This window comes from Acytostelium subglobosum (assembly GCF_000787575.1).
Source record: "Acytostelium subglobosum LB1 DNA, scaffold: scaffold33, whole genome shotgun sequence".
NCBI classification, from domain to species: Eukaryota; Evosea; class Eumycetozoa; order Acytosteliales; family Acytosteliaceae; genus Acytostelium; species Acytostelium subglobosum.
This window is the reverse complement of record NW_012236500.1, coordinates 43,165-64,708: the sequence shown is the minus strand read 5'-3', so window position 1 is coordinate 64,708 and position 21,544 is coordinate 43,165. Positions and strand designations below refer to the sequence as shown.

At 45.5% G+C, this 21,544-nt stretch overlaps 10 protein-coding genes across 10 annotated transcripts; 3 read left to right on the top strand and 7 right to left on the bottom strand.

The window, feature by feature from the left end:
- Positions 1-219: 219 nt before the first annotated feature.
- Positions 220-1,626, bottom strand: SAMD00019534_114980 (hypothetical protein; the record flags this gene model as incomplete). The annotated part of the gene is made up of 2 exons (XM_012893185.1): positions 220-1,205; positions 1,239-1,626. Coding segments are annotated over 2 exons (1,374 nt in total), but the record flags the coding sequence as incomplete, so codon positions are not given.
- Positions 1,627-2,880: 1,254 nt separating this feature from the next.
- SAMD00019534_114970 (hypothetical protein) lies at positions 2,881-3,537 on the bottom strand (the record flags this gene model as incomplete). The annotated part of the gene is made up of 1 exon (XM_012893184.1): positions 2,881-3,537. A coding segment is annotated over one exon (657 nt), but the record flags the coding sequence as incomplete, so codon positions are not given.
- Positions 3,538-5,359: 1,822 nt separating this feature from the next.
- SAMD00019534_114960 (hypothetical protein) lies at positions 5,360-7,007 on the top strand (the record flags this gene model as incomplete). The annotated part of the gene is made up of 2 exons (XM_012893183.1): positions 5,360-5,601; positions 5,675-7,007. The coding sequence occupies 2 exons, from the start codon at positions 5,360-5,362 to the stop codon at positions 7,005-7,007; spliced, it is 1,575 nt and encodes a 524-aa protein (XP_012748637.1).
- Positions 7,008-7,443: 436 nt separating this feature from the next.
- SAMD00019534_114950 (hypothetical protein) lies at positions 7,444-8,546 on the bottom strand (the record flags this gene model as incomplete). Its single annotated transcript, XM_012893182.1, has 2 exons — positions 7,444-7,689; positions 7,746-8,546. Coding segments are annotated over 2 exons (1,047 nt in total), but the record flags the coding sequence as incomplete, so codon positions are not given.
- A 1,112-nt stretch (positions 8,547-9,658) lies between these two features.
- On the top strand, positions 9,659-10,754 carry SAMD00019534_114940 (hypothetical protein; the record flags this gene model as incomplete). The annotated part of the gene is made up of 3 exons (XM_012893181.1): positions 9,659-9,670; positions 9,758-9,857; positions 9,952-10,754. Coding segments are annotated over 3 exons (915 nt in total), but the record flags the coding sequence as incomplete, so codon positions are not given.
- Positions 10,755-11,209: 455 nt separating this feature from the next.
- On the bottom strand, positions 11,210-12,358 carry SAMD00019534_114930 (hypothetical protein; the record flags this gene model as incomplete). Its single annotated transcript, XM_012893180.1, has 1 exon — positions 11,210-12,358. One exon carries the CDS (start codon positions 12,356-12,358, stop codon positions 11,210-11,212), a length of 1,149 nt encoding a protein of 382 aa, XP_012748634.1.
- Positions 12,359-12,656: 298 nt separating this feature from the next.
- Positions 12,657-13,636, bottom strand: SAMD00019534_114920 (hypothetical protein; the record flags this gene model as incomplete). The annotated part of the gene is made up of 2 exons (XM_012893179.1): positions 12,657-13,417; positions 13,534-13,636. 2 exons carry the CDS (start codon positions 13,634-13,636, stop codon positions 12,657-12,659), a joined length of 864 nt encoding a protein of 287 aa, XP_012748633.1.
- A 287-nt stretch (positions 13,637-13,923) lies between these two features.
- Positions 13,924-15,791, bottom strand: SAMD00019534_114910 (hypothetical protein; the record flags this gene model as incomplete). The annotated part of the gene is made up of 3 exons (XM_012893178.1): positions 13,924-14,794; positions 14,872-15,517; positions 15,638-15,791. The coding sequence occupies 3 exons, from the start codon at positions 15,789-15,791 to the stop codon at positions 13,924-13,926; spliced, it is 1,671 nt and encodes a 556-aa protein (XP_012748632.1).
- Positions 15,792-17,781: 1,990 nt separating this feature from the next.
- SAMD00019534_114900 (hypothetical protein) lies at positions 17,782-18,063 on the top strand (the record flags this gene model as incomplete). Its single annotated transcript, XM_012893177.1, has 1 exon — positions 17,782-18,063. The coding sequence occupies one exon, from the start codon at positions 17,782-17,784 to the stop codon at positions 18,061-18,063; it is 282 nt and encodes a 93-aa protein (XP_012748631.1).
- Positions 18,064-18,236: 173 nt separating this feature from the next.
- On the bottom strand, positions 18,237-21,426 carry SAMD00019534_114890 (hypothetical protein; the record flags this gene model as incomplete). Its single annotated transcript, XM_012893176.1, has 4 exons — positions 18,237-19,983; positions 20,061-20,763; positions 20,900-21,071; positions 21,166-21,426. The coding sequence occupies 4 exons, from the start codon at positions 21,424-21,426 to the stop codon at positions 18,237-18,239; spliced, it is 2,883 nt and encodes a 960-aa protein (XP_012748630.1).
- Between the last annotated feature and the right edge of the window lie 118 nt (positions 21,427-21,544).

The following is a 21,544-nucleotide window of genomic DNA, read 5'->3' as shown; positions in this document are numbered from 1 at the left end:
CCACACTCAATCAATCAATCAAATAACCACACCCACAAGCACCTGATCAATCACTTCACAGTGAATAGTCAACAACCCCCTGCAGTTGCAGTGTGTACCTTTATGGAACAGTCAATATACTCTATCAACAGTTGTTGAGGCTTAATAGCAGGACCAGAACCAGAGTACCTTCCAGACTTCAACCCGCCAAATATTTAGAATGCATTCATCCATTTATTCAATTAATGATTGATTGTTAACTTCATCCTCTGGTGTTTGATTGACTGGCTCGGGTAATGTAGAATGAGACTTGACAGAAGGACTAGGACGACTACCATCGTATCGAGACAAGTCTAGTATTTTCATACAAGATTTAGGAACATCGATATAATAACTTTGGTTGTGTTTTAGGCAAATGGCAAGTTTTTGGTAGATACGGCGTACTTGGATTCGGTATAATACGCTGCTAGGAGAGATCTTTGGAGCGTGGTGGAAAATACGCTCTTCAATGCTGGGTCTATAATGATTATAAAAGGTGACATCGAACGTATGTACATTGGGGAATGACACAACCATTGGTCCGATGATATGGGCTTGGCTGGTCGCACTTGCTCTCTCATACTGTTTGATTCGCAACAACTTGATTGGAATGGCCTTGTTCTTTGTGGCCATGTTTGTCCAAAAGAATCCAGTCCTCACCTCCAACAAATCGAGGTCAGACTTGAATGATGAAGTTGTTGATGTGACGTACTTGGTCTGGCCCCGCGAGTCCACTGACAGAGTTCGTAGTGTTCCTGGTAATGATAGTTGTTTCACTCCTTGTTTGTAATCACGTCCCAGGCTGAGAGATGTGAGTGATGATGGTAACACTCCAGTCGGCAAAGCCTGGTTGAATTTATCGCCAAGTGATAGGTCGGCCAGTGTAGCCGGTAGCACTCCAACTGGCAACACTTGATTGAATGCATTTCCAATCGTGAGATGGACAAGTGATGAAGGTAATGATCCATGTGTGATCGGACTGTTGTAAGTGTGTCCAAGGTCGAGATGGGTCAAGGCTGGCGACAGTAATATAAGTTGGTCCTGGCGTTCGAGTTGAATTGACAATGATGTAACACTTGATGGAATGGGTATCGGCACGCGAGAAGAGTGAGTATGCCACAGATCGCCAACGACCATTGTTTTGAGTGTAGGTGGCCACGAGACACGTGGACGATTTGTATAAAAATCATAAGAATAAGATAAATAGAAGGTACTCTTATCCTCGTATGTCAGAGAAGTCAGGGATGTTGGGAGCACATCTAAATTAACCCTGCTATAATGTTCTCCAAACTGAAGAGTGACCAGGCTGTTGGGCAATGATCCAGGAATGAATTCTCGGTGGTAGTAAGTGGACATTATTGAGAGTGATGTAAGCTGAGGTGGAAGCACATCCAGTCCAAATGATTGATCGAATTTTCCCTTTGCAAAGTATAATGACTTGAGTGATTGTGGAAGCACTCCAGGTACGAATGGTTGATTGTAGTTGTGTCCAAAGTGTAGCGTCTGGAGTGACGACGGCAGCACATCCACGCCCAGCGGATGGTCGAAATGATGCAAGAACTCGAGTGATGTGATCGATGAAGGTAGATCGCCAAGTGTCGGTGGGTATTAAGATCGTCAAGCTTCAGTGATGTGAGCGAAGATGGGAGCAATCCAGGTTTCAACCGTTTGATGATTGCGCCTTCAATTGAAAGCGTCTCCAGTGAGTCTGGGAGTGAACCGGGTATCAGCAGTGGTACACCTTGATCAAGTGATCGGTCATAGGAAGTGAGGGTCAATGAGACTAGTGATGATGGCAGTGTTCGAGGCTGGAAGTCCACATTTTCTTGAAGCCAATGATGGACAATGTTGAGAGAGCTGGTGGCAGTTCTCCAATTCTGAATGACTTGGCATGATCGTGAAGGATAAGATTGGTGATCGATGATGGCATCTGGCCAGGCATGAGAATGTTGTCGTATTTGTTGAGGAGACTTAGACGAGTGAGGGATGGAGATCATAAGGAGTGGCCACATCACTATGGTGATCGCCTGAAGTGATGGTCAGGTCAACAACGCGTTCGTAGGAAGGCAACTTCTCAAGATGGCGAAGTTCATTCAATGATATTGACATTGTTGGGTGGCAATCTCTGTACAGCTCTAATGACTTGTCCCAATGATTCATCTTGACAACAGTCATACGTTTGATCATTATATCAAACAGACGTCTACAAGTGATGCCCAAGCACAATGCATTGAAATGATCATCCTTTAAATAATCGAATATCTGTCTAATAACTAAATATGATAGTCTATCCATTATGTTGGCCTTGCCCTCCTTCTCTCTATCTCTATATCTTTATCTCTATCTCTCTATCTTTAAGTTGATGCCTTGAATAATGTTCGTTTTCATCTCGTCCCATACAGTTCATCCATTCCATCACTCTTCCCGCCCTTTTTCATTCTTCAAGGTGTCAGCATCCTTTCACATTCTGTCGACTCAGTAACCCACCCTGGGCTACATGTTGTAGCCACTACAGCCACACTCTCGAGCAATGACAACGTCATTTCAATCTAACACACACCTGATCAATCAATCACTTGTGAACAGTCCAGTCAACAACAACACCTATGCTAACACAGTGTCTACAACAACATGCACACAATCAGTGAGCAGCTGTCTTGAAATAGTAGCATCGTGACCTTCCTGACTCAAACAGCCAAGCCCCCAACAACCAACCTTGCTTGTGCTCATGTCATATGAACGTTCATTCATTCGAATCATTCATTCGAATCAATCAATCATTCAACTTTAAAATTAAGATTGTGATTGTGATTGTTTGATTGTAATATATGGAGTTAAGTCTAGTATTCTTAACTTTTGGCTATCATTGAAGATCATGTTGCATATGACCAGTCGTTCGTTGATCCGACGAGCTTGGACTTGGAACTCCTTCATGTTCGGATAAGATCCACGTTTGTTGTGCGGATAGACAAAGTCGATGTTGAACGAGTGTACGTTGGGCAATGACACGATGATTGGACCGACAACCTCGGCCTCACCAGTCGAGTTCCTCTTCAGAAATAGTTTGATTCGCAACAACTTGATTGAACGTGCCTTGCTCTTGGCTACCAAGTCCGTCCAAACAAAGGGTACCCTGATCTCCAACAACTCAAGATCGGCCGACTCGGATGACGATGTTGTTGGTGAAATGATGTACTTGATCTGTGTCCGCCAGATCACTGAAAGTGTTTGTAGTGTACCAGGCAATAAAGTATGACCTACACTTTGTTTGTAATCACGTCCCAGATTCAGTGATGTGAGTGAAGATGGCAACACTCCTTTGGTCAATTGTTGGTTGAATATATTGCCAAATGAAAGGTCGACCAGTGATGCTGGCAACACACCGACAGGCAAAGCCTGGTTGAATGCATTTCCAAAAGTGAGATTCACAAGTGTTTCTGGCAATGATCCAGGTGTGATCGGTTTGTTGAACCGATCACCAAGGTCAAGGTGGGTCAATGAACGCGGCAGTAATGCAAGGGGGTGGTCATTGTTGTCGAGTTGAATTGACAGTGATGTCATACTTGATGGTAGGGTCTGAAGTGCAGGAAGATCACCGTAATACCATGCACAACCGATGCTCAATGTCTGGAGTGATTGTGGAAATACATTTTGACCATGATCAGGGTATACTACTATACTTATGAAGTTTAAATTCTGCCCATATGACAGAGAGGTGAGCGATGCCGGTAATGTACCAAGATGAATCGTTTTCATATTGTCCCCAAACTCCAGTGTCGCCAGGCTGTTGGGTAATGATCCATGAATGATTGGTTTGTCGAATCTCGACAACAATGAGAGTGTGACCAGGCGAGGCGGAGCGCGTCCGGTGCAAAAGGTTGATTGAACTTGCCATCCTTGGTAAAGTACAATGACTGGAGTGATTGTGGTAGCACGCCAGGATAGAAATACTGATTGTAATTGTTGCCAAAACGTAGTGTCTTTAGCGAGGAGGGCAGCACATCCATGCCCAGGGCACGATCAAAGTTCCAGTCAAACTCTAGTGATGTGATCGATGAGGGCAGATCGCCAGGAGTTGGTGGATCGAGAAGTTGAACACCCCCAAGAATCACTGATGTCAGAGATGATGGGAACAATCCAGGTTGCAACGGATAAATGATTGAACTATCTAGTATAAGTGTCTCAAGTGAATCGGGCAGTGAACCGGGCATCAGCAGGGGCACAGTATTAATAATAAAAGTGGAGAATGGAGCTTGAGTGTCAATGAGACGAGTGACGATGGGAGCGTACGAGGTAGGATCGGACAACTAGTACCGAATTGAACGTCCATTGTGCGAAGAGATGGTGGCAGATCGCCAATGTTGAATGACTGTAAAAGATTGCCAACGCTCAGACTTGTGATCGATGAGGGCAGGGGGCCAGACTTGAGACCGGAAGAGACCGTCAGACGAGTGAGTGATGGGGCAGGCGATCGGGTGAGACTGATTGTTTGTAAACATTGATGGTGAGGTCGGTCAGGCACTCATACGAAGGTCTCTTCTCAAGATTGTCCAATGGATTCAATGGATGTTCCATCATTGCATTACTCGACACTTCATCATCATCATACAACGTTATTGACATTGTTGGTTTGCAATGATTGTACAGTGTTCTGTCCCAATGATTGACGTCAACCTCTGTCATCCATTTGTACATCATATCAAACAGACGTCTACAAGTGATTCCCAAGCACAATGCATTGAAATGATCATCTTTATCCTCCCTCAAATGATCGAATATCTGTCTAAGAACTAAATTTGATAATCTGTCCATCAATATATATATATATATATATATATATTTACCTATATTTATCTATATTTGTTTGATTGTTATTATTATTACAAAAAGAGTGTCAAACTTCTCAATCGATCACTCGTTCCATGAAAATTGGAACTATTCCAATCATTCAATTACACTGTTTGTTATATCTATAAAGGTTCCATTGATGGTTGATAACAAAACAATACATGTCATAGACTTATGTCAAGTCATGTGTTAGTTGCCAACACACAACCCACAAAGTATCTCGGATTGGATGCCCGACACGACTGCGAAGTTAGTTCCCAAACAAGTTAGAATCCCACTTGTCACCCCACATTTTTATTCAATTTATCACCAAACGAGAGAAAACAATGTGTAAGAATCAATGTGTTGTTGATGTGTTCAATTTCAAAACAAGCGAAGTGTCCGAAGCTCATTCAATCAATCTATCTCATTGCATTCATTCATTCATTCATTCCGAATATATACATATATATATATACTCATTATTTATTCAAACATATAATTATACTATAAGATGTCAACTACAACTACAACATCATACATCAATCTTGATGGATATAACTTGTCAATTCAAGATTTGGTCAATATTGGATATAATGGATACAAGGTGCGCATTACTCCAGAGGTCGAAACAATCATTATAAAGGGTCGTGAAGTCATCGATAACATCTTGGCCTCAAACAAAGTTGTCTATGGTATCAACACTGGCTTTGGTCTCTTCTCCGATGTGACAATCCCAAATGATCAGATCAAGTTGTAAGTTTGAATGATTGATCGAATGAATAATTGAATGATTGAATGATACTGACTTGAATGATGATGATGATAGACTACAAGAGAACCTTATTAGATCACATTCAAGTGGTGTTGGTACACCTTTGACTCCAGCAAGAACAAGGATGCTGTTCGCATTGAGAATCAATGTGTTGGCAAAGGGATACAGTGGAATATCATTGGAGACGGTGCAGCGCGCAATCAATATACTTAATGCCGACTGTTTGCCATTGATTCCAGAGAAGGGTACGGTGGGCGCATCGGGCGATCTCGCTCCACTCGCACATCTCGCCCAAGGATTGATGGGCGAGGGTCCAATGTTGGACTGCTCCACTGGCCTTGTTGGTAACGCCGGCGATATCCTGGCCGCACACAAGCTTCAACCAATCGACCTAAAGGCAAAGGAGGGTCTGGCACTCATCAACGGCACACAGCTCATCTCGTCGCTCGGCTCCGAAGCCTTGCAGCGCAGCAAGGTGCTCGCCGAGACCGCCGACATTATCGCCGCCATCACTCTCGAGGTGCTCAAGGGCACCGTCGTGGCCTTCCACCCAGCCATCCATGAGGCCCGTCCACACACTGGCCAAAAGGCCGTCGCTGCCTTTATGCGCTCTCTCCTGCATAATGAGGAGCAGGGCGGCTTCCGCTCAGAGATCTCAGAGAGCCATCGCGACTGTGGACGCGTCCAAGATAGCTACACACTGCGCTGCATCCCCCAAGTGCACGGAGTTGTTCGCGACACCATCACCTTTGTTGAGGGCATCCTCACCACAGAGCTCAACAGCGCCACTGACAACCCAATGGTGTTCACAAGCATGAACACAACCATGTCTGGAGGCAACTTCCACGGCGAGTACCCCGCCAAGGTGCTCGACTACCTGGCAATCGCTGTGCACGAGCTGTCCAGCATCAGTGAGCGTCGTGTCGAGCGTCTGGTCAACCACCACCTCAGCGGCCTGCCAGCTTTCCTTGTCAAGGAGGGAGGTCTCAACTCTGGATACATGATTGCCCATTGCACTGCCGCCGCACTCGTCTCGGAGAACAAGACTTTGTGCCATCCAGCATCAGTCGACTCGCTCAGCACCAGTGCCGCCAAAGAGGACCACGTGTCCATGGGTGGCTGGTCTGCTCGCAAGGCTCTGATGGTCGTCGATAACGTCGAGAACGTGCTGGCCATCGAGCTGCTGGCCAACATCCAGGCGCTGGACTTCCTTCGCCCACACAAGACCACCGAGCCACTCGAGGCTGTCTATCGTCTTGTGCGTTCAAAGGTCTCGTTCATGGAGCGTGACCGTTTCCTCCAGCCCGACATTGAGGCTGTCAACAAACTCATCACCAGTGGACAGGTGCTCAACGTCGTCAAGGCATGCTTGTCAAAGAAAGAATGAATCAACTAGTTGTCCGACATTTAGTCGGCAGAAGCTAGCTATTATAACTTATGAAGCCTTAGTTGTGTATTATCTATGTTGTGAGTGTGAGGCTCTGGCGACCTGCCCTTCACAGGCCGGACGACCAGACGATCACTCACTCTCCCCTCTCATCTGTTTATTTAGACAGCCCTACCAGCTGTTGGTGCGCGCGACGAATGATGGCCATCGATGGCCCATCAATGAATGAATGAATGGATGGATGTGGATGTGTATGTTGATGTTGATGTTGGTTGACGTGACCCTTTATAGTAGTCACGAGATGGTAATACGACATGATAGATTGATTGAGTGAGTGTTTGGTTGAGTGATTGATGTTGAGGATTGGAAAGGCGGTACATTGTTGTTCCATGTCGGATGATGTCTGTGATTGATTGATCGATTGATTGATCTATTGTGACTTCTTCTGTTTCTTGTTAAGCCATTTGGAGTAGTAGGTCTGCATTGTTGTGATGAAGTTGCCAACGCCAAGCAGGATGAATATGATGCCACAGGCAATCACCTGCCACTCGATACCCTGATGAGTGAAACAGTAATACAAGAATGTGATACCATTGTATAGTTGGAATGACTGTACAAACAACAGGAATGGCAACAAGAACAGTGCACTTGGTGCCCATCCATGACCTTGTATCTGTTTGTTTGAGCGGGTGATGTTAGTCCAGGGCCGAGTCCATCGCGATGATCATTCAAACTTACATTCTCACCAGATACATCCATTATTGTCGCCTTGCCCATCGCAGTGAGCTTGTAGAGTTGACCTTGTTGATAACGACTGGCAAGGAACTGGACTAGACCTTGCGCGCCAGAGAAGTAGGTCATTTGAGGCAGGAAGTAGGCGAATGAGTCGGAGAAGGGCCAGAGGAGGTTGGTGAGCGAGCCGGCAATAGAGAGGTAGTGATGCATGATCCACCAGGGACGGATCGAGCTGCCGTTGACCAGCAAGATGTTCTCGCGCAGCGCCAAAGTCACGTAGTAGTAGAGCAGCCAGATCTGCCACGAAGTGGTGACGAACGAGCTGTAGGGGAACAGGAGGAGCAGCGCGACAAAGCCGAGGAACTGCGGGTTGGTCTTGAAGCGGAACTTCTCGTACTCGGTCTTGAGGCGGAAGCGCTCGCCCTCGCGGTAGTGCTTCACGTTGACCTGGCCCAGGAAGAGACGCACGAACATGCCGCCGGTCTCGGGCGTGAACGTCTTCTTGGACTGGCGGATGGAGGCGCGCAGGCCGCTCAGCTTGGCGGCGAGCTCGGCGCTCTCCTTGGACTTGGGCAGGGCGGCCAGACGCGCCTGCAGGCGCGACGACTCCTTCTCCTGCTTGGCCAGCGTGTTGCATATATCGTCCAAATGTCTAAAGCCAACATTTATCTGTTCCTTGAAGCTCACGCCCTTCTCCTTGATCGCCGTCTGATTCTTCTCAATATCCAATATCTCCTTTTGCAGGTCGATAATCTCTTTCTCTGATTTATCCATTATTGCCTCCATAAATAAATAAGTATTATATTATATATTTATATATATATTATTTGTTTGTTTGTTGTTGTTGTGATAGTAATAATAATAATAATGTTTGACTGAATGATTGATTGATTGATTGACGGTGGTGTTGTGATTGGAACTCTCTTTTTTTGGTCTTTGCTGATGTTTGGTTGACTGACGGCGTGTGAGTGGGGGTTGTGATCAATCAGTGTGTGAGTGAGTGTCTTTTTGATTGACTGATCGAATTGATTGTCCTAAAAAGGTTAGTGTTATGGCTATCGGGGTAAGTCGGTATGTGATCTGATTTGGTAATGATTATTAATAATAAGTGATCGATACCAAGTATCAAATATGTGTATAAGTGTGAATATGTGTAAGTAAACAATGAATGAAATGCAAGCAAATCCCTGGCTCATTCACCAACTCACTCACCTAAATCACTCACTCACATCCAACAACCTTGATAAAGTATTATTAGGTCGCATTGGTTGATGGGGCGTCCCAACTCGTCTACTCTTCCACACATTTTTCCAAAAGGTATTCGGATCGGAACCCTCTTCATCCAACTCAGTGTTGATGTTTTTTCAAAACACCATCATCAGAGTTCAACTGACCCTCGGCAACACCAAATCCGTCAGGTCTCCAATCATACTATCTATCTTATCTCTCTCACTCTCATTCATTACCATCTCATTCGGTTCCTTCGATTCCTTCATTCAATTATTCATACATTCTTGACATCCTCATAGGTCCCTTCGATTCCTTCATTCATTCAATGGTGATAAGAGTTTGTTTGATTGTTTGGTTGGTTTGGATGCTGAGACCATTAAGGTTAGATCTTCCAACAAAGTGGACTTTTATCATCTCCTCTTCTTTGCTCACAACTTGCATTGATCAATGAATTATTGTTGGAGTCGACAAAGTGAGTGTCTGTTGTCCCATTGAGTGAGATTCTTTTCTTTTTATTTATTTTTTTGATTGCAAGAGGGGTTGTGTTTGTCAAAGAGAGAGGTGAGAGAGAGAGTGGTTGAAGGAGTCTTCTTCTTGTTCTTTACAATTACAATCGTCAATCTCATTCACATTATTATATTATAGTTATATTTATATATATAACAACACAACATACAATATAAACAATGAAGAGAAAGGTAGGATCAAACATAATGTGTGAACAATAACCAAAGGACATTCTCACTCATTCATTCATTCAATCATTCATTCATTCATAATGACAGGTTTTGTTGATGGGCAGGAGTGAGTCTGGAAAGACTTCGATGAGATCAATCATCTTTGCCAACTATATAGCCAGAGACACAATGCGTTTGGGTGTTACAAGTATGTTAACGAATGGCGATCGATCAATCAAAGATTAGGACAACAACAGGTTTCTTGGACTATTGCTGACACAATCAATCAAATATTATTATAGTCGATGTCGAACATTCACATGTTAGATTCCTTGGAAACTTGGTACTGAACCTTTGGGATTGTGGTGGACAGGAGAGCTTTGTTGAGAGCTATCTTACAACACAGCGCGATCATATCTTTAGGAATGTCGAGGTGCTCATCTATGTGTTTGACATTGAGAGCCGCGAGCATCAGAAGGATCTCAAGAACTACAAGTCGTGTCTCGAGGCCATCCTCCAGAACTCCAAGGACGCCAAGATCTTCTGTCTGGTGCACAAAATGGATCTGGTGCCCGAGGACCAGCGCGACAACCTCTTCAGACAGCGCGAGACCGAGTTGAAGCAGCTGTCGCTCCCACTCAAGGTCACGTGCTTCCGCACGTCCATCTGGGACGAGACGCTGTACAAGGCCTGGTCATCGATCGTCTACTCACTGATTCCCAACGTGAACGTGCTGGAGCGTCACCTGGACAAGTTCTGTAAGATTTGCGAGGCCGACGAGGTCGTCCTGTTTGAGAAGGCCACCTTCCTGGTGATCTCGCACTCTCACCGCAAGCAGCACAAGGATGTACACAGATTCGAGAAGATCAGCACCATCATCAAGCAGTTCTTCCTCAGCTGCTCCAAGTCACAGGCCAACTTCCAGGCCATGGAGGTCAGGAACTCTAACTTTGCCGCTTACATTGATGCTTTCACGTCCAACACCTACATCATGGTCATCATGTCCGATCAAACCATCGAGTCTTCCGCCACGCTGCTCAACATCCAGGTGGCCAAGTCGCATTTCGAGAAGTTCATTCAGCAGAACAGTGCATCATCACTCGTCTAGACGAACCCCCCCTGCGCGCGTTATCCCCCCAGCTTCCAATATCCACCATCCACCATCCACTACACGCAGTTATGATTGGACGGAAGTGTTTGACCAAAGAGTGTCGCCTTCCCAATCCAAGCTCATGAACACCTATTATTACTTACTAAATATGTTATTGATTGATTAATACATACTTCCAAGCTCTTCCTTCATTCAGAAGATCATTGGATAGGAGTGCTCTTTATTGGTCGCGATGGTCTGGCGGGCTGGCGGCTGGCCAATGTGTGAGCCAAGAGCAGGTGATTGATTGGTTGATAGTTTGTTTGATTGGATGATTGATCGATCGGTTGATTGAATTGTCGCGTGCCTCAGCTTGATTGTCGTCCAACTACATCGTGTCCGAGGTGATTGATTGATTGAATGAATGAATGGTAAGATATGGGATGATGAAGGGAAGGGGAGAGTGGACCTTAGGTCGACGTGAGTACAAGTCCAACAGATACAATGGCACAAGAGTATAGCTTCTCTCTGATTCGTTTGACTTCGCGTCCAAAGTTGAAGACTTTCTTGAGGAAGATGGCCAGAAGCAGGTTGAATAGTTGATTGAGCGCGCCTTCAGTGGCGCTGACAACGCCACTGTTGTAATATAGATGGTAGGAGATCGATACAAAGAAGTAGCCAGACATTGAGAACATCTCGCCCAGTGACGACAGCAGTATGTACTTCGGACGCATGACCAGCAGCTCGTTGGCCGAGCGTCGGTAACGTCCGACAAAGACCACGAGGAAGAGGAAGGTCGTGGCGTTGCCGTAGATCGAGATGACAAGGAACGACATGGACGTCATGCCACCCGTCTCGTTGGTGCAGAACGACACGATGAGGTAGTAGATCGCAATGAGGAAGTCCGAGAGGATGACCTGCGTGACGGCTGGTTGGCGCCAGAAGGAGCGCGAGAACTGGCTCCACTCGCCCTCGATCGCCGGGTAGAAGCCGCCGATAAAGATCAGCACGAACGCCAGGAAGTGCACAGGCGAGATGATCTGGTCGAACGTGCTGAGCGTGGGGAAGTAGTGGCTGAGCACGGACAGCACGATGCTCATGGGCAACACAAACAGCGAGTTGAGCTGCATGAGCGGCACGATGATCGTCGACGACGACGACTCGAATGCCTTTAGCAAGTAGATGAGTGAGAATGCCTGGAAGATGCCCGAGACAAACGCCGCGATGTACACAGTGTTGGGTGGGATCATCGGCAGGCCGTTGGGCGCCATGTGGTCGTGCGCGTAGAAGCTGACAATGTGCGCAGTGCCGTAATAGTAGTGGAGGAAGGCACCGCACAGCAGCATGACGGCGCCCGAGATGAGCGCGTCTTGTTCGCCCGACAACTTGGTGTCGCTGTCTTTGTCCTTGTGATGCGCGCTGCCGCCACCATCCTTCTCGCGCTTTGTTCGCATCGTGTCCTCTTTGGTGTCGGACAGCAAGTCGAGCACCTGTGTCGCAGCCTCGATATCGGATGAGGCAGATTGATCTGAGCTTGACTTCATTGTCGATGGACTATGTTCACCAATGACACCATCTGATATAACATCTGCTGCGGCCCACAGCACAGCACCGACCATCAATGGTAGTAGCCATAACAGTTCCATCTCTATATCTATGTGTCTGTATCTGTATCTGTTATGTAATGTATATGTATATGTATATTATATGTTTGAATACGTATATATATATTATATGTATATGTTATTCAATCAAATAATGAAGATGTAATGTAATGTTCAAGATTGCTTTGCTTTGATCACCACCCCCATTGACGAACGACCGGTAGGGTGTGATTGAGTGAGGGGGGTATGTGGTTGAGTCAGAGACACACAATGAATGAATGAATGAACGAATGAATGAATATGAATGAGTATGTTATAGAGTTGTATTGATTAAAGCCTCGAGACAGGCACGTCCACCAGCAATCTCAAGTGCTGACTTGGTGTCGTTGTCGAGGAAGGTGTTGTCAACACGATTGGCAAGGATGATGGTGGCTGCTGCTGCTTTGATTGGTTCCTTGGATCGCGTGGCCAGATGGTACAGCTGGAAGGTCTCCATCTCCAGTGTGGATGCCTCGGGATAGCGTTGCATCAGCTTGTTGATCAGGTCCTGGTTGTGATCGTCAAAGTTGGCGTCCTGGCGACCCTGGCTACTGTAGAAGCTGTCGCCTGTGGCGTTGGTGCCGACGACCACCTGACGTCCCTCTAGACCCTCGCCCTTCTGGAAGGCCGTGGTCAAGTTGCCAATCAGTGCGCTGTCGCCTGCGAATGGCAGGGAGATGTCGTAGGGCTGGGCGTCCTTGCCCTCTGGGTGCCAATGATCTGGGTTGCGACGAATGAGCACGCAGTCCTTGGCGATGGCCAGTGAGCCGACGGGCACGTCACGCAGCGAACCACAAGTGCCGTAACGGATGATTGCCATGGGGCCCACTGCGACGAAGCGTCCCTCACGCACGAGGAAGTCCATCATCGGTGTACCCATGCCAATTGACACAATCGACACTCTCACACCCTTGTATGTACCAGTATGTATATGGAAGCCACGATGCTCAGTTGTCTTCACTGGTTGTTCCAACAGCTTATCTCTCAACTTGCTTGCACGTCCATAATCTCCAACTGTCAATACTCTCTGTGCCACTGATTGGTGATGATGATGATTATGATGGGGAAGGGTCAATCACTCAATCAAAGTATCAACTTGGATCACTCGATCACTCGATCAATCAAACTGACTGATTGAATGAGTAACTTACATCCATTGTTGGCTACACCCAAGTGGTATACTACACCATTCTCATCGACGGGGAAGTTGGCATTTCCAACCTTTCCAACTGGACTTGATACACTGTTGCTCATGTTGTATAATATAATGTAATGTATTAGTATCTGTTAATAAATAAATGATAAGTTAATGAATAGAATGAAGTGATTGAATGAATCATTGAAGTGATGAATGAGCCATGCTTGCATGGGACTCAAGATTAATGAAAATTAAGATCAGCAAAGTGATGAAGTGTGGGCAATCACTGGGACCCAGTGATGACCCCAGTCCAACACATCAGTGTGACCCTAAAATGTAAAGATATTATGTACATTGTATTTGATTGATTAATTGATTGATTGTATGATTGACCAATATTACGTCACGCCCCTTCAATCACAAGGTTGGTACTCCACCATTCTTCCCAATATTGTTTGGCCTTGTTTAGAACTGTGATCCATTCGCGCATCTGTTCTTCGGTCTCGGCCGCCAACACCAACGTGTGCTTTGGATGCACCAGTTGGAAGCAGTGTGTCTGCGGCTTCATCTTCTTCTCCTTGGACACGATGACCTCAATCGACTTGATCTCCAACAGACTCAGCTCACCCTTGGGCTTTGTATCCTGATTGCTCTTGTAGTACGACAATGACTCTCGGTTGAGTGTGAACCACATCTGCTTCCAACTCTTCATCAGGCCATTCAGCTTGGACAGCGGGCCGCACTTGGCCGGCAGCGTCTCGGCCTTCTCGCGCAGCGCGTCCTCTGCGATGAAGTCTGGATACAGGTACTTGAGCAGCCAGTTCTGCGAGCGCTGGCCATTGAGCAGGAACTCGGTCGTCGTGATCTGAAGCATCCTGTCCACCATGTTGGCCACCTCTTCCAAACGCAATGGTCGGTTGTTGAATAGGATTGTCTCGACCTTGTCGCGTAATGTCTTTTGTGTTGCGGAGGGCGTGTCTGATGGGAGATCTCGCAACACAATGCCACCAGGTGTCTCTCGAGCAATCTTCAACGTGCACAAGTAGTATCGAAGTGCATCCACTTGATCGCACAATCGTGTAGGTGAGGGGCGGTCGGCCTGCTCCTCCATTAATCGCGCGCAGTATAACAATGCCATGGCCATGTCGACCGAGTTCACTTTGAAGCATCTTGTAGCCATCTCCAAGTACTTTGCCACATTATCCTTTGTCTGATCATATCGTCCAGCCTTAAAGTATGTCTGTATGATCAACTCATATGCATGTCCTACATCTCTGAATTGATTGATTGATTGATTGAGTGAGTGAGTGGGATAGTTCCAACGATTGAGCGAATGAGTGAGTGACCTTACTTTGATGGAATGCCCTTGAGTGTTGTGATGAGTTCGTAACACTCTATTGTCGACTGGTATTCATTCAGTTTGTTATCATACAGGTCGGCACGGTCCAGCAGCGTGCCAAGTAGTGTGCTACACAGTGCCGATGTATCAATCTGTTGTTGCTGTTGCTGTTGCTGTTGTTGTTGTATCGACTGTAGTAGTTGTTGTTGTAGCACTTCTGATGTCTGTGCCAACATCTTGATGGCGAGGAATGGTTGTTCACGCTCCAATAGTGTGGCCTTGAAGCGTGCGATGCTGGTGCTGAGCTGAGCGTACGTCGCGTACGACCCAAACACATTGCACTTGAATGAGCGCACAAACAATGACACGGCATGGTCGAGTGCGTTGGCAGCAATCGATATACCAACGAGCAGGTCCAGACATGTGCTGACCTCGATGCTGTCCTGGCCATACAGCGTCTCTCTGATCTTGAGTGAGTGGTTGGCTGCGTTGAGCGCGTCTGTATACAATGTCAGCTGACGACATGCATCCGCCAACATATATAGCAAGTATCCACACACTGGAGAGTCTGTTACCACCACTGTCTCCACCTCTGTCATCACAGCTTTCAGTGCGCCAACCTTTTCAACGCTATTGTCTTCGAAGCATATCTTTAGAGCTGTTTGATTGAGTTGTGTCAGGTGATTAATTGAGGTCAGGTCAGGTGATTGATGTCAGCTGACTTGAGTCACATGACTGTGTCACGTGACACTGACTTGCATAGACTTGTTAAACCTACCTTTGGTAAGTACATCATTGTAGAGTGTCTTGTTTGATGCTGTCTTGGCACGTTGGAATCGAAGATTTGTGTCAAGAGTCTTGGCTATGAACTGGTCTGTTGAGGTCGATGTTGAGGCAGAGACAAGTATTGACAGAGGAGTTGCTGCAGCCATCGATGTAGCTGATTCTGTTGTCCGATCGGAGCTCACTTTATTTATATCTATAATACCATCTACAAAACACACACACTCAAAGTGATGATCAATCAACCAATAATAGGATTTCAAGATTCTTTGAAAGGACACGTGTTATTTAAATTGAGTAATTGATTAATGTAATAAAAAAATAAAAGAAATGGTATTATATAAATTACTAAATAGTTATTACTTGTCTAATTAAACTCTTTCCAAGGTATTAATTTTTTTGATCTATAAATATATAATTATAAATTTGTGTAGATATTACAATAATAATAACATTTAATATTGGAACATATTTTTTCTACTCGTATAACAACGAGTTTTCAAACAAATAAAAAAAAATTCAAAAGTTCAAAAAAGGATTTATCAAGAATGGGAATCGAACCCATGACCCAAACCGTGTTAAGGTTTTGTGATAACCAACTACACCATCCTGACTTGATGAAAATTTAAGTTTTTACAACTGTTTTCTAGCAATAACAACGGAAGTTACGGTTTTTCATATACCTTTAAACTAAGTTTCATTAAATACATAAAAAAAGGTCCTTAACTAGATCGACATACTTTTAGATCCATTCCCTAAGTGTTTTGAGAATAATCACTTTAACATTCATAAATGGATGGTCCATACAACACTTGTCTAAATATGGAAATAACTTTCTTTTTGTGCAAAGAGGGAGGTAAATTTAAAAAGGAGAAGTCTATTAATATAATAAGTTCTAAATATATTTATCTATCATTATTAACTTTATTAAGTACTAAATGAATAGTAATAATTAGAGATAAAATTAGGTACAAAGTAATGGGAAACGTACCAGGTCATCATCATCACTATGGACATCATGAACCTTGTCATCAAGGTCGTAGACATCACAGAGGAGGATACTATGGAGAAGGAGTCTATTATGACTCTCAGCTACACCATGGTCAAGTAGGACATCATCATGGATGTCATAATCATGGAGGATATAATCATGGAGGATATGGATCAGGTTACCACCATGGAGGTGGAGGTCACTATGGATATGGAGGAGGAGGACACAATGGTGGTCATTGTTAACAAATTATTAAATCAAACACTGTTTAAACAGTTAATGTACAATTATATGTTCTTGAAAAATCAGAATTTCTTTGGATTTCATCCCATAATCGAATTTTCAAAGGTTATTCATCTTGGTTATTATTTGATGAGTTGTCAATGATTGTTTGGGGACCCGGGTGCACAAAGGTAATCGCCTTACTTCGTTTAATGAAAATCATCTCAGCTAATCTGAAGCGACCGCCGGAATGCAGGAGTTATCATATGATATCTTCGACTCGTCGTGGAGTCATGGCCACAATCGTGGCTGTGACGAAACAAAAAACCCTCCTACATGTGCCTAGCAGCGCATGTTCCAAACCATTCCGGCGGTACGCAACAACCCAACTCCCAACCCTTTTATATTATAATGTACCTGTCCAAGGAAATTGAAATTAGACATTGATGCCAATCCCACACTATCTGATACGTTTACATACTCTTACTCCATACACTCTCCTCAGACGATTGATCACCCCGCTCACCCACCTTTCCAGATCGGACTCTGAGTGTTGGAAGCAATAGTTCAAATGGTATTGAATTAAAAAGTATTGTTTGGAAGAGATGAGATAGAGATAAATATATATATATAAACTTCCTATGTCCTATTCAGTATCTTCTGCCACTCCACCTTGTGGAATAAGATTACACATTCCTTTCGAATTTACAAAAAGAAACTCTTTTGGATGCCAGCCAGATAATGACTTCACAAATACAGATGTGATGATAGACTATGCATTGAAAGAAGGATGCAACGAAACTTGTAGAAAGGTACTCATAAATATATTCAATATATACAAGACATGGGCAAAGAATTCAATCCAGATCTTGGAGAACATCACACTTGGTATACCAGAAGAATACCCTGCCTGGATAAACTACCGCATGTACTTCTCTGATATCAAGGACAACTTACAATCTGATGAGTATACTACAAGAGTAGAGAGGTTCTTCACACACCCAATGCAGCCACAGGATTTCGAGAAGAACTGGCACGGTGATGATGACGAGAAGACAACACGCATCAAACAATTAGAGCTTCAACTGGAGAACGCCATGGTGGCTTTGTGTCACAAGCGTAAACGAGAGGAACAATTCGATGGTGGTTCAGATGAAGATCATGTCGTTTTGGATGGTGACAAGACTGTCTCTGGCTCTTATCAATAAATGATTGATTGGTCCTCTGATTATCCAAAATATATGATCATATGACATGTTAAAAATAGTCAGCTGACTGATCATGTGACAGTCAAGCGATCAGCTGATATACTAGAAAATATCCTACTCATCAGGAGCAGGGACTGTGATCACAGACAACTGTCTCTCTCCCTTTAGGATGTTTAGTCTTTATTGGACGGACGTCCAGGCCTTGGCGAGCGTTGAGGCGGACTCATTGTGGATGTGGATTCGTTGATAAAGTTGGACAAGTTGGGCGCACTGATCTGTGGAATGTTCAGTCCTGATAGACTGGGCGACAATGATGATGAGCTGGACTTCATGTGTCCACTTGATCCAACACCACCTGGCACACTCAATCGACTGGAGCTACCTGTGCTGCTGGTCATAATGGGACTCTTGCCACCCTGCGACGATCGCTTCGATTGCGACAACAACATGACTGACTTTGTTCGGGCCACCATCACCTTGGTGAACTGACCAATGGCGTCGACCCACTCCTGGCGCTGCTCAGGTGTCTTGGCAAACAGCAACATCTGCTGGTCCTCCAGCTTGATCTGGAATGCGTTGACGATCTTGATTGAAGGGCAGTCCTGGATGACAGTGACGGTCATGTCGCGCACGCCATAGTAGCTCTTGACTTGAATCTGTGTCGACGACTCTTTGGCCGCCTTGAGCAGGCCGCTGTTGAGCAGGATGAAGAAGAACTTCTCGCCGTCGTGCTTCAGCTTGCCCTGCAGGATGATGCTGTTGCCTGGCACCAAGATGTCGGGTACGGGCGGTGACAGCTTCATGTACAGGTCTTGGATGGTGTGCTTGTTCTCGTGCTCCCTCTTGCGCTCGTTGAGCACCACGGTCGCCTTCTTGAGCGAGCGTGACGCGTTGCCAATGGGCTCCAGATCAAAGTGACCCTCGGACGTGTGCTTTAGCAAGTCCTCCAGCAACAGCACGTAGCGAGGCATACGCTGGATTGGCATGATCAGGTAGGAGGTGAGCTCGATGCCCTTGCAGTTCTTCTCACGACAATCCATCAAGAAGTCGGCCACCTTGTTGTCGCGACGCATATCCTCGATGGTGGGCACGACGTTGGTGTAGTTGTTGACGTAGGTTGTGTAGATGTCCACGACGGACTCGAGCTCGGCAAACAGATCACCAATCGCCTGGTTGTGGTGCCAGCTGTTTACACGCTCCTCGAGCTTGGCGAGGAAGCCAATGTGGTGCTGATGCAACACCTCAATGTTGCAGAAGAGGTGCTCGATCTGCTCCGGTGTGGCCAGGTTAGAGCCGGCTGCTCGCAGTGGCATGTAATAGCCCTCGATGGCACCAGCCAAAGACGCGACGTAAGTTTGCTCGGTGGTGAGCATCTCCTTGACAATGCGTGCACGGCGTGTTGAGGCCTTCTTCAAACACTCAAACTGCTTGCGCGCCAGGAAGCCGGCGGCGGCAGCTCCAAGACTTGCCAAGTTGTTGGACAGCTGGGTGTGGCCTTCGATAGCATTCTTGGCGCGGTTGTGATGCTCCATCTTCTTGGTGACGACATCGTTGAGCATGTCCACGATGATGTGCGCTTCATTCTCGTCGTAGAAGCCGCTCAGACTGTCGGTCTCATAGTCAGAGTCGCCACTCATGCCGGACTCGGCGTCCGAGGCAAAGTCGTGCTCGTCCAAGTCGGCGTCGGTGTCGCCATAGTCGCTGCCAGTGGTGGACGATGGGTGATCATGTCTCTCCATTGAGCTGATCTTCTTGATCAGAGACATCATTCGCTCGATTGGCTTGATCACCATCACCTGGAAGTCTCTCGACATAAAGTAAGTGCCCAACGAGATGATAATGATGATGCACACTGTCAGTGTGATGCCAAGTGCAGCTGAATCTTGTTGGAACTTCTTGTTACTAATCCATATCTCGCTCCTTTAGTGATTGGATGGGCTCTGAGTTAGTATGATTGATGGTCAGCTGATCGATGGTCAGCTGATTGAATAACTTACTGATTGAAGCCAGACTTGAGTATGTATACATCGAACCAGTTGGTCGTGTCCACACTGGACTTGAATACCTCTTGGTCGAGGATGTTGAGGTAGAGTAGCTCGGGGTTGCCACTGGTCGCGATGAATCCAGAGAGTGTGTCGTTGAACTGTTGGCTGGTGACGCTGCCACTGGACCTTGCCGTGATCACAAACAAGTCCAGTACAGAGTGCTCCATCGGTTGCAATGTGGTGTTGTCGGGGTTGGTGAGTGTGGTGATCAGTACAACAAGCAGGATCATCACAATGACGTAGTTGGACGTCTTGGACAACAGTTTGTGACCCACGGACGATGGCTGAATGGGCATGTGCAGCTCCTCCTTCTCCTGGGCCGACTTGCGTTGGTCTCTGTTGAAGCTCAACACCTTGCTGATACGGGCAATCCTCGAGGCGATCCTGGCAACACGTGCAGTCCTGCTGAGCGACAGAGAGTTGAGCGTGGCCAATGTGTGGAAGCCGCCTAGGAATGAGACTATATCTGGGACGAGTGATGCCAGCGAGATCAGATCCATTAGGAAGAAGAATGATATGACATAGTGTAGTCGCTGTGCATAACTTGTCAATACGATATCAGCAGTGAATATTACAAATACAACAATCTTTAGCACCGACACTGCTGTGTAGCATGCTGTAGAGTTGGGTGCTCCAGTGGCCACCAGGAAGTCGTCTGTTAGGAATAGATGTGATAGGGATGGGATGGAAGGTTGGTTAATATTTGGTGATTGATTTGTGTCACGTGATTGGATGTCACGTGATTGATTGAATCACGTGATCGAATCCAAAAATCGGATGGGTATACATACCGATGAAGACCATGAATATTGAAGCGACAATAAGAAGAGTTGTGATGGCAGGTGAATTGATAAAGGAATTGACTTGTTTCCTTCGTTGATATGACTTTGACTTCTTTCTCTGTCTCTTCTTCTTGGACATCATTCTTAATTTCTTAAGTCCTTTACCATGGAATAGTTTGCCCTTTAATTGATTGATTGGATTTGATTGATTGATCGGACGTGTGAGTTAGAGGTTGTGGGCATGCATGCCAGTGGAACTAACTAATTGGACATACTGGTTTAAGATGTGGCATATGGGGCATATGTGGAAGATGGGGCATGTGGACATGTGATAATGGCCCATGATGTCCATGATGATGGACCTTCTTCTTTGTGATAATAGGTGAACTGCTGTTTGCTAGACTCAATTGACTACTACTACTACTTGCAACTGCAATACTATTATTATTATTACTATTTAGATTGTTTGATGATGATGATGGGCTGACCTGTTGTCTAATCGGGTCACTACCATCAGAGAATGAGATAGTTTGCATCTCCATGATTGAATTATAAATATAAAAGATATAATATTTGTTTGTTTGATTGATAGATAATATATGATGGAGATGATGCGAATGATTTGCTAAGTGCCCATCAGATAGGAATGAATGT